The sequence below is a fragment of the Pipistrellus hanaki genome, assembly GCF_964339955.1.
Source record: "Pipistrellus hanaki genome assembly, chromosome: 5".
Lineage (NCBI taxonomy): Eukaryota > Metazoa > Chordata > Mammalia > Chiroptera > Vespertilionidae > Pipistrellus > Pipistrellus hanaki.
The window spans coordinates 6,856,793-6,869,129 of NC_140507.1; the positions used below are offsets into that span (position 1 = coordinate 6,856,793).

General features: G+C 43.2%; 1 protein-coding gene across 1 annotated transcript in view; it reads left to right on the forward strand.

Annotated features, from left to right (window-relative positions):
* Nucleotides 1-3,884: 3,884 nt before the first annotated feature.
* The window catches only part of PANK3 (pantothenate kinase 3), a 32,519-nt gene continuing 24,066 nt past the window's right edge, over nucleotides 3,885-12,337 (forward strand). The window contains exon 1 of the mRNA XM_084884020.1: nucleotides 3,885-4,273. Within this exon, the coding sequence (XP_084740146.1) occupies nucleotides 4,246-4,273 (28 nt within the window). The 5' untranslated portion in view covers nucleotides 3,885-4,245. The remainder of the gene's footprint in view (nucleotides 4,274-12,337) is intronic.

The following is a 12,337-nucleotide window of genomic DNA, read 5'->3' on the forward strand; positions in this document are numbered from 1 at the left end:
AATCCTCTATTGCAAGAAGCCACCCACTGCCGATACTATTTTGAGAGTGCACCAAGGAACGCAGAAGGCCAGAGAATCTTGAGCGATAGCAGGGCTAACACCAAGCACCATTGTTTGTTTTGAGATAGCGGTTGGCTCGAAGCATTTTTCTGACCTAATAGTGTCAAAGTAAATGTTTACTGGACCTTACTGATCTCTACTCAACTTTATTGACCTTAGAGACAGTCTCTATTCTACCTGTTTGCCATGCTTTACTGTATCTAAAACTGAATAAAAAGCAGATAAGGCCAGGTTTCAGTGTGCCTCTCCAAGAGAGAGGTCTCCACCTGGCCCCCCACGCCTTCTAAATTCACATTTCTTGTCTAGTGTTTTCATTTGTGCAATGGCCCCTCCTTCAGATCCTGAACCCTAGCTGTGCAGGGTGCGGCACTTTATCACTTTGCAAGATGGGATGGATTTACTGTGTTTGGTAGACAAATATTGAGACAAGATGCTCTTCACAGTTCCCACACTCTCTCTGCCAGGAAGGATTTGAGAACATAAGAGAGAAAATATAGTCAACCAAACAGTGCTGGAGGAGAAACAGGGGCTGACAGCCAACAGGGACTGTGGAAGACAGATTCTGGCCAGAAACCAAAGCAGGGTGACCTGTCCGTTTTAATAACACTGGGGAAAACTTAAAGGAAAACATAATTGACCACATCTCATATTGCTCCTGAAAAAGAGAACCTCAAAAAGCAGAGATGGACGAAATCTCAGGCACCCATGTCATTGTACAGATGGGTAATTTGAAGCCCAGAGAGGAGAAAGGAACTTTTCCAAGGTCACACAGAAATCCCATGGCTGATCTAAGATTGGAATTCTCACTATGAGAAATTCACTGTTTTTCTGGCATATAACATCACAGGTGTAAACCTAACTTTTAAGCTACAGTTAGCTAAGTCGTTCACGTGTGGCCACAGAAACTAACAAGACTGTATTTCCAAAACTCACCCAAATGCCGATGGCTTATTTCTAGCTCGCCTTCCCCTTGGACCATAACCAGCCTAACATAAGGTATAGTATCACTTCCTATTTGATAGCTAATGCTATTAAAAAGAGGCAGGAATTACCCAGATGGCATAGCTCAGTGGTTGAGCATCAACCTATGAACCAGGAAGTCACAGTTCAATCCTTGGTCAGGGGCACATGCCCCCCAGTGGGGGGCATGCAGGAGGTAACCAATCACTGATTCCTGTAATTGATGTTTCTACCTCCCTCTCCCTTCCTCTCTAAAATCACTATATATATATATATATATATATTTTTTTTTTTTTTTAAAGAGGCAGAAAACAACCAAAAGATATATAGATATATGTTGATAGAGAACAGGGTGTGCACACAAGACTTACAGAGTCAGTAGGTGGGTCATATAGAATAGTGAACATTCTTTGAAGCCATGTCAAATCAGAAATCATAACTCTCACCCAATAAAATTGCAGGAGAACAAGACAATTTGAGAACATGTAGGGTTCTGGGTGGGAAGAAGTGATAAGAGGGTAAACAAGGTTAAGTCTACTACTCAGAGCTCTACATTACCAGGTCACATTATCTGGGGGGTCTGGATGATACTTCTATTTAAAAAATCTAAATAAAAATAAATAAATAAATGTATTTCCAAAGAACATATGTGGAACCTGGGACCAAACAACAAAAGGTAAAGAAGAACAAAGCACCAATCAGACCTAGGGCCTAATCCTAAATACTTACCTGAGTAGGGTAAATACTTAAGCTTTCTTTCTTATCTTAAGGTTAACAACAACAATCTACACTAATAAAAGAGAAAGATGCAAATTGACCGTACCTTCATGACACCCACCAGCCAATCAGGAGTATGCAAATTAACCCAACAAAGATGGCATGTTAATTTGCATATACAGGTGCCCAGTGGCTGGGGGCCGGACACTTGAGTCATCACCATGAACCATCCATCTTATATAAAAACTGCTGTTTGAAATTTTAACCCTGCTCTTTGGCTTCTATAAATGCTTGCTTTCTTAAATGATAAGGAAAATAAGACTTCTCCCACTTCAGAGACGCCATTAAACCTTTCCTGGATTAAATTATCAGTGCTGGCACCAGGCCAACCCTTTGGTTGAGGTCTCAAGGCCCCAGCACATAGGGGCTCTTTAAGAACTTGCAAAGGGAGCCGGAAACACCCCATATTTGGGAGACAAAGAAGGTAAAAACATATAAATGGGAAAAATTCCTCCATGTTGAGGCCCAGAATTTGAGAGACATTTCCCTCAGGACCCATGAGTAATAAATGTAACTCCATCTCTCTAAGTATTGCTTGGTTCTTCTCCGGTTTTCTATAACAACTATGGCAACAATGCAGGCATTCCATATCGCCCCAGCCACTCCGGGCCTCTGGGCCACGTGGGAAGGCAGAAAGATGGTTCTGGGCCAGAGCAAAGGTGGTGCTGGCAGCCAGGGGAAGGAAGGCCCATTCTTGCACAAATCTTCGTGCAGCGGGCCTCTAGTACAATAATAAACCTAGATGGCACTTACTTATTCATACCATGGTGACAAAATATGCCAGGCAATGCATTAAGCACTTTATATGCTTTTCTTCATCTAACCCTCATCTCAGAGAGATGAAATTACTTGCCTAAATATGTTACCAATTTGTAGGACCAAAATGTGAACTCATTTGAGTTCTTAATAATTGTATTTCAAAGGATGGTGGTGAGGATTAAATTTAAAATTTAAGAAGTACCTTGCCAAGTGCCAGCGCTTAGAATGTGCTCCGTATGCGGTAATGTGTGTCCCTTCCTGGCCTTATTCATAACCCTTTTATCCTGTTTAAGGAAGGGGCACTAAGGCTCAGTCCTCCACTGCCAATTCTCAAACCATTGGTTGCCAAAGTCGCTGAATCCCTGGTCAGTCACCTGGGGAACAGATGTGGAGGGAAAGCCAGAAGAAAATTCCCAATGCTGTCCGTTCCCCTTCCAGCTGGAGGGCTCAGAATCTAGGAGGCAGAGGGAAAGGGGTGCCCTGGCTCTACCATAAGAACTGGAGCATCTAATTTTCTTCTTAGGAAGCAAGGAGCTGGGCTGCAGGACCCCTGCGGGGACCGTGGAATGGTGACAAAGGGCATGTGCTCCCCACGTGATTTAACTTCTCACATCCTGCCCCATTTTCAAAATGTGGGATAGACACCATAACAAAGAATAATGGTTTATAGTACACAAAATTGTTAAATAATTTGTAGTACACAAAGTTGTTTTTTAAAAAAAAATCAAATAATTCGCCAGAAGTGCTTAGCAGAGTGCCTTGGACATGGTAAGCATCCAACAAATGTCACCTATTACTACTATTGCCCTTATTACTGTCAACACCATTACTCCAACTCCAGCATTTGAGGTGTTTCTATTAAGCCGGGGGCTTCCTTTGTAAATGTGTTTAACGGTCTGTCTTAAGAGTGGCCCTAGAGCACTAGATTTTGTGCCTTCCATGGCACAAGGACTAGCTTTTCTGCCTCCAGAGAAAATCAGCAACTTCTAGGTCAGCTACCTGCAGAGTTCTCTTCCCCCTTCTGCTCTTTCAGCCTCAGCAGCACAGGCCCAAGGCCCAGACTTCGCAGCCCGCCCACCTCAGTCACCATTGGCCGCCTCTTCGCTGGCGTGACTAAGGCCCCGCCCCCTTCTCGCTGGGCCCACTCTAAGGCCATCTCCCGAGTGGGAGGGGCCTCGAAGGGTCGGCCGCAATGCATCCTGGGCGTTGTAGTCCACCCGCACCTCTGCAGCCAAAGAGCGGGGCCTCGCGACCCGGAGAACTACAATCCCCAGCAGCCGGGGCCTCGAGCCGGGAGAAGGGGGGCTCGCGTCACGTGGGCGCTCAGCCTGGGCGGGCTATTTCTCAGTGCAGCGGTGGCAGCTGGGGGACCGGGGCCTTTTGTTTGGAGCAGCTGCAGGGGGTGGGCCCCCGGTGGGCCCCAGGAACGGCGAGACCGGCGGCCTCGCCCAGCTCGCTCGGTCCTGGCCGCCCCTCCCAGGGGTTGGGGGGCCACCCCCTGGGCCGGCCTCGCCCCAAGCGCCACCGTCCCGCCCTAGGCCCGCCCGCCCTAGGCCCCGCCCGGCCAGCTAAAGGGGAAGAACTGGCTGGGCCTCCTCGCAGGGCCTAGCCACCTCCGGAGTCGCAGCCACCACCACCACCACCACCACCACCACCCTCGGTGCACCGAACCCCAGGCTGCCCGTCGCCATGAAGATCAAGGATGCCAAGAAACCCTGTAAGAGGGGCTTGGGCTCCCTGGGTCGGGAGGGCGCCTTGGGCCCCGTCTGGAAGCCCCTGGGCAGAGCGGCCCGGCTCCGAGCCCGTTGCCCATCGCCCATCGCCCATCGCCGGCGGCCTGCACAGGGTTTTAGAGGCCCCATCGCCTCACCCCACTATACTTTGCCTGCAACGCCTTCCTCCCTTCACCCCTGGCCCTTTTCTCCCACTTCCGCCTCGAGGCCTGGGCCGTGCGAGGGGGAATTTTTAACCTGAGCCACCAGCAGCGCCTGCTCCAGCCGCCTCTGCTGTCTTCTGTGTTGGAAATGGGTGGTCATGGCTGTCAGATTGCGCTGGAGCAGTTTGCTGATCTCGGGGCTCTCTGCTCGTGTCCTTGAGATCCCGGTGGGTTCCAGGGGGTGGTCACTGTGTAGAGCTTTTCGAGGCCTGTGCCTCTAACCTGCCGGTGACTTATTCTTGTGGAGCATAAAAACTAGTGTTATGTTTGTTTAAAAAGCAAAAAGATAAAAATGGCAGGCATTTTGGCCCTTCCAAGCTAACACCACTGATACTGATTAACAACTATTAACCACTCTTAAGTGTTTTGGTGGATACTCAGATGTTTTTAACAACTATATATGTGCAAAACATTCTTTGAACGAGCAGATGAACTTTTATTTGCTCTCTTTTAATTTTAGCCTTTTTAAATAAAAGAACATTTTACTTCTGTAAATGGCTTAATCACTCAGCTATTGGGATTGTCACACTTTTAAGTGCATTCTTCCAGAGCTACTAGGAATGTGGAGAACTGTGGGGTTGTGTTTGTAGTCTCCAGGTTTGGGAGTGTCTCGAGTGATCCAGCAGATCTAAGAAAACTGATAAAAGGGAGCCCCGATGTTTCCCGCCCTTCAGGTTTTGTTTTTGTTTTGTTAATCCTCACCTGAGGATATGCCCTTCCAGCCCCACCCCACTGATTTTTAGAGATAGTGGAAGGGTGGGGGAGAGAAAAAATCATCCAGGTGAGAGAGACGTGGATTGGTTGCCTCCCGCACAGGTAACGACCAAGCTCGGATAGAGCCTGCATCCAAGGTATGCACCCTGGAATCGAACCCGGGACCCTTCAGTCTCTGGCCAACGCTCTATCCACTGAGCCATACCAGCTAGGGCTATCATCAGGTTTCTTGTGAACCTCAAAGGAGAGGCAACATACCAGAGCATCCTGAAAACGTCTTGTTATTTAAATGTGAAATAATTTGATCTTAATTTTACAGATGAAGAAATTGAACTTGGGCCCCAGAGTAACTTGCAGAGCCAACCAACTGTGCTAAGGAGGGTCAGGGCCTTAGGTCGGCTGACTCAGAGCCTCGTATTCTTTCTTCTGCACCCATAGGGCATAGTCTAAACACTTAAAAACACAAACCTTTCTGATCTGGTAGTTATATTTGCCAATTTTTTTAAAAAACGCTAAGGATGATTTCTTGTGCTCAAGATTTCTTTAAAGTAGTGATGTGAAGCTTAAATGACAAAGTAATACATTAGCTGAATTAAACTAATCTTGAATATATGCAGTATGTAAAACACTTGGGCATCTTCTCTCAACACACACATTTTCTGTACTTGTCTTAGAATTTCCATTTAGTGGGATGGGTTTGCCTCTGACAGGCTCAGATTCTAACTCTTAAGGTATTTTTTCTTTTTGCCGTGATAGAGATTTGGTTAGTTGGATTTGGGAAAACTTACACTCGGGTATGAATACCACTTTGGTCAAAGGTGTTTTACACAAAAGTAATAATTAAAAGTTTATAAAGTAAGCTTTAGGTGGAGAAATGAAAGAACACCTGTTGATTAAAGGTAAGTTGGCTATTACTACATTGTGAGACCATTAATGTTAAAATAGGGCCATGCTGAAAACTAGCCAGTTAATTTGATTTAGACGTCTAAAATAACATTTTCAGTTTCTTAATATAAAAGGTGGCTTTTAAATAAATAAATGGTAACTTTACTCAATTCTTTTTTCTTTTTTTTCTTTTTTTTTTTTTTAATCCTCACTCAAGGATATTTTTCCATCAATTTTTACAGAGGGGAAGAGAGAGGGAAAGACGGAGAGAAATATAGATGTGAAAGAAACACATTGATTGGTTGCCTCCTGCTCAAGGTCTGACCAAGGCCTGGGCCACGGAGGAGCCTGCAAACCGTCTAGAGCTCCAGGTATATAATATAATTCCAGGACAGTTCATATTTTCTTTCTCACACAGAAAAACCCAAGATGTTCTTTATTTTACCCTAAAGAATTGAGTGGGGCCCTGGCTGGTTTGCCTCATTGGCTAGACCCTCAGCCTGTGGACTGAAGGGTCCCAGGTTTCATAACCATCAAGGGCACAAGTCCAGGAGGCAGCCGATAAAAAAAAAAAATGATTCTCTCTCATCATTGATGTTTCTGGCTCTCTCTCCCTCTCCCTGCCTCTCTGAAATCAATAAAATTTATCCTATATAATAAAAGGCTAATATGCAACTCGACCAAACGGCGGGATGACCGGTTGCTATGATGTGCACTGACTACCAGGGAGCAGATGGTCAATGCAGGAGTTGCCCCCCTGGTGGTCAGCGCTCTCCTTTAAGGGGAGCTCTGCTCAGCCGCAAGTCAGGCTCAAGACTGGTGTGTGCTGTGGCAGTGGTGGGAGCCTTTCCCTTCTCCGCAGCAGTGACCCCTCAGGGGACACCAGAGGGCACAGGCCCTGTTGAGGAACCCCTTCCCAGTGCACGAATGTCGTGCACTGGGCTTCTAGTGTGTGTGTGTGTGTGTGTGTGTGTGTGTGTGTGTGTGTGTGTACTAGAGGCCCAGTAAATATATATACACACATATACTAGAAGCCCAGTGCATGACATTCGTGCACTGTGGGGAATGGTCACCCTCTCGCAGTCCAGGACCCCTCAGGGGATGTCCACCTGCTGGCTTAGGCCCGATCCTTCAGGGCAGTCAGACATCCCTCTTTCAGTCTGGGGCTCTTGTATTCTGGGACCCCTTGCCCCTTACCGCCCGCCTGCAGTGGAGGCAGGAGAGGCTCAGCAGTGAAGTTTCTGGCTGAGTGGCGCTCCCCCTGTGGGAGTGCACTAACCCCTATGGGGCAGCTCCCACGTTGAGCGTCTGTCCCCTGTTGGTCAGTGTGCATCATAGTGACCAGTTGTTCTGCTATTCAGTTGATTTGCATATGACGGTTTTATTATATAAGATATATGGCTGGAAAGTGTTACTTCTAATTTTTTAAATCACTCAGGTTAGATATTAGATATGTATTTGTTTTGTTTTTGAGTACCTGTATAGGATTTTTTAATTATAAATTTAGTGAACACCTAAATGTATGTATAAGGCACTATGTGCATTGAATCAGTTAGCCCCTATAGCACACCACTAACTAGAAGCTATATCTCAGACTGGTTCAATAAGTGACTTTGGCTTCACACACTTTCTTACATTATACTCCTAAGGTTTAGAAAACAATTGCTTTTAGATACACCTCTAATATATGACCAGGTTATTTACAAATGCATTTATTTAACTAGAAAATAGGAAAAGGAATTGATTTCATTCTCTAGATTATATAACAAAAAGATTATCATTTTCAATTACGTGTGAATTAAAGTCCAGAAGAAGGATGGCTTCAAACATTAACCTAATGAAAGTTTCTTGCTAGTTAAAATATGAGAACCAAAATAATGGCAATATTTGTTTAATTTGCCATAAGCGGTTTTTCACACCGCTTAAATATTAGATATTAAAGATGCTAGAAATCTGAACAATCGTGTTCCTCTGCGCCTCAATTGGCATGATTTATTAAGGTATAGGCTTCAGCCTTTTTTTTTCTTATGTGGCATGTAAACATAATTAACAAAGTGATAGTAATATATATTTGGTTAATCCTCACCTGAGAATATTTTTCGCATTGTACAGATATTTTTTTTAAATATGATGTGATATAGGCTTTGGAGTCTATAACAAATACATATTGCTAACCCAAGCAATAAGGTACCTGAAATTTTTGTTAAAATCAGAGAGAGTGATATAGCATGTATTTGTAGTTTGTGTCTGTGTAATTTGGCCTTGTAAGTTGAGTCACTACTTAAGAATTATCACTTTCAGAAAACATACTAAATTTATGAATTTTGATCTCAGAAGTGTTTTGTGAACTTGACCTCAAAGGCAAGGGAAATAAAAGCAAAAATAAAAGAACAGGACTACATCAAACTAAAAAGCTTCTGCGCAGCAAAGGAAACCATTAACAATACAGAAAGGCATCCAAACTAATAGAACATGTTGCAGACGATACACCTCCGATAACTGGGTAATATCCAAAATATATAAAGAGCTCCTATAACTCAACAAGTCCCAAAATAAACCAGTCTAAAAATGGGCAGAGGACCTGAACAGACACTTTTCCCAAGAAGACATACAGATGACCAACAGGTATCTAAAAAGATGCTCAGTGTAACTAGCTATAAGGGAAATACAAATCTAATTTGGCATAGGATCCCTTTGGGCTGAAATTTGCATTGGGCCAATAGCAATTAAATATCTATATATATATATTGATTTTTTACAGAGAGGAAGGGAAGGGGATAGAGAGTTAGAAACATTGATGAGAGAGAAATATCGATCGGCTGCCTCCTGTACACCCCCTACTGGGGATGTGCCTGCAACCAAGGTACATGGCCCTGACCAGAATCTAACCTGGGACATTTTAGTCCGCAGGCCTATGCTCTATCCACTGAGCCAAACCGGTTTCGGCTAAATATCTCTTTAACGATTCTTTCCCATCCCTTTACCAGGACTTAGCAAGATACCAAACTTTATAATGCAGCAGTCCAGCCCCCGTGGCTAGATATCTATCTAAAGCTGTTTACATAATCTATGTGATAAGAATTCTTGGTGCTATTCTATGCTTACGTAGTTCTGGATATTTCATAATTTATGGGGAACTACTGGCAGCTCTCTTAGACTCCTATCGGAAATAGAATGGTAGCTGTTGTTTTTGTTGTTAATGTTTTAAACCAAATACACAGATCACAGGAGATTCTAGGAAATTCTCAGTCTAGAGAAGGTAATATATATTTGCCATCAATAAAGTATTTATACTATGGAATGTGTGTTTTATTTTTTAAACATGTTCTTTGGTTCATTTTTTTTTTTACCTTGGTAGAAAAGAGTTTTATTCTCAAAAGATAAGAAATGTTTAGGTTGCCCTAGCCAGTTTGGCTCAGTGAATAGAGCATCGGCCTGCAGACAGAAGGATCCCAGGTTCGATTCTGCCAAGGGCACATGCCCGGGTTGCAAGATTGATCCCCAGTAGGGGGCGTGCAGGAGGCAGCCAATCAATGATTCTTATCATTGATGTTTCTATCTCTCCCTCTTCCTCTCTGAAATCAATGAAGAAATTTTAAAAAAGAAATGTTTAGGTCATATGCAGTAAGTGCGCTGATGACCTGCTTTGAACCTGTCCCTTGGCTAGAAGCAACAAAGCTAGTTACTTGTCTGATTTCTTAGGAAACTAATATTTTCATACTTTCACTGCAGACAAATAATGTTTGAGTTCCATGCTCCACCCCCCATTCATTTTGATTAGTGACAAATAACTTTTTTAATGCACTGGAAAATGTAAAAGTTGGTCATTAGGCCAATTGCTAGATGATAGGAGTGATAATTAAGAATTTGTGACTTCTGTGTTCTGTTGACTCCCACATAATTTTTTTAAAGAGGAACTTAATTTTTTTTTTTAATTAATTTTAGAGGAAGGGAGAAGGGGAGAAAGAGAAACATCAGCCCTGACCGGTTTGGCTCAGTGGATAGAGTGTCGGCCTGCAGACTCAAGGGTCCGGTCAGGGACATGTACCTTGGTTGCGGCATATCCCCAGTGGGAGGTGTGCAGGAGGCAGCTGATCGATGTTTCTATCTTTCTATCCCTTTGCCTTCCTCTCTGTAAAAAATCAATAAAATATATTTTTTTTTAAAGAAAAAAGAAACATCAATGTGAGAAGAAGCATCAATCGTTTGACTCTGATACACACCTGAGCTAGGGATCTCTAGGTGCACAGGTGTTCAACCAAGTCATACCAGCCAGGGCCCCCGTAACCTTTTAATGGTGATTGTTTCACTGGTGTAAGGAAGTGAATTCCAGAACTCTGCTGAGTTGAAAGGCTCTTTCCCTATCCCTATGCAAATGGTAACTTCTTTTTTTTTTCTTTTCCTTTTTATTTTATTTTGAGTTTCAGTCCCTACCTTCCTAATAGTAAGAATAAAATTGGCGTAATTGAGATCTACTAGAAATAGAAGGGACATGTAATGTTCTAGTTTACTAAGAAATTTATCATCTGCATTTTAGAATCTCTAGCTAGCCTCCTTTTTAGAGCAGACAGCACTAAAAGAGCAGACATAGCTAATAGGCTAGGTGGGAGAGGAATCAGGGTTTTTTTTGCAGTATTGATATAAAAGCTACCTCTGTGGGCAATAACCCTTAAGGAAATTGCATTATTTTTCCACTTGAATTTAGTTACTTCATAGAACCTTCTGTGTGTCTAGACCAGTGGTCAGCAAGCTACAAGTCACATGTGGCTCTTTGGCCCCTTGAGTGTGGCTCTTACACAAAATACCACTTGCGGGCGCGCACATACAGTGCGATTGAAACTTCGTGTCCTATGCGCAGAAGTGGGTTTTCGGCTCTCAAAAGAAATTTCATTCATTGTACTGTTGCTATTTGGCTCTGTTGACTAATGAGTTTGCCAACCACTTGTCTAGACCAATGTACAAACAAGTGGATCTCCCAAAGATTGAAAATTGAATGGCAATAAATATTCTGTTTCATGAGGTCCTGGTTGTTGATTGTGTCATTTTTTTGTGCCTTATGTACCATACACATTTTACAGTCTTCAGTGTTTAATTTAAAACAAGTGAGGTGGAATATGCTAGAATAATATAGCATAGCTTTCCTTATGTTATAAATGTTTTTTACTTTCTGTATGATGTTTTCTTTCTGAGATAGGACAGATCTGGTAGTTTCATGCCACTAGATCCACAAAAGCCTCCTGAGAAGCCGGGAGAGATGTTTTTGTTGTTTAAATAGTTGTGTGGTTTTGTTTTTTTTAATATATTTTATTGATTTTTTTACAGAGAGGAAGAGAGAGGGATAGTTAGAAACATTGATGAGAGAGAAACATTGATCAGCCGCCTCCTGCACACCCCCCACTGAGGATGTGCCCGCAACCAAGGTACATGCCCTTGACCGGAATCAAACCTGGGACCTCCCAGTCCGCAAGCCGACGCTCCATCCACTGAGCCAAACCGGTTTCGGCTGTTTAAATAGTTTTAATGGCCCTAACCAGTTTGGCTCAGTTGATAGAGCATCAGCCTGTGGACCAAAAGATCGCAGGTTTGATTCCAGGCACGTACCTTGGTTGCGGGCACATCCCCAGTAGTGTGGGGGGATGTCTCCAACTCTTTATCCCTCTCCCTTCCATGACCGATGTCTCCAACTCTTTATCCCTCTCCCTTCCTCTCAAAAAATCAATAAAATATATAGTTTTAAAGTAAATTGTCTTAGTGAAAATTAAACCCAAACAGAAAATTAAACCCAGACTCTAAGAAAGAGCTGAACAATTAACACTTCCCTGCAGTCTGGACTTACTCAGAGCCTTTTTACTGCCTGCTCCTCCAGTCAATGGACTTTGGAATCGGCCGCTGACATACCTTTAGGGTTAAAAACCTTGATGCTCATGCATAGCTTTAGAAAAGTAGATAATCTCTTACTCTCTAATATTTTATCTATAACCCTGAAGTATTTTTCTGGGCAGTAAGGTTCCTGTAGAACTTTATTCATGGTTTATTTTTAAGGATTAAAAGTCCTTCATGTGTTACTGGACTTTTTGCTTTTCAGGATGACAACATTCAGGTATTTATAACCCAGGAGCTGTCAGGCTTCTGACTGAAAATGAAATGGCATGAACTTTGAGCCTGGTAATGCTGCCTCAGCTTTGTAGTTTGCTCTCTGAGTAACATTTTTATTTGTATGTATATTTTGATACCTGTGTGTTTGAC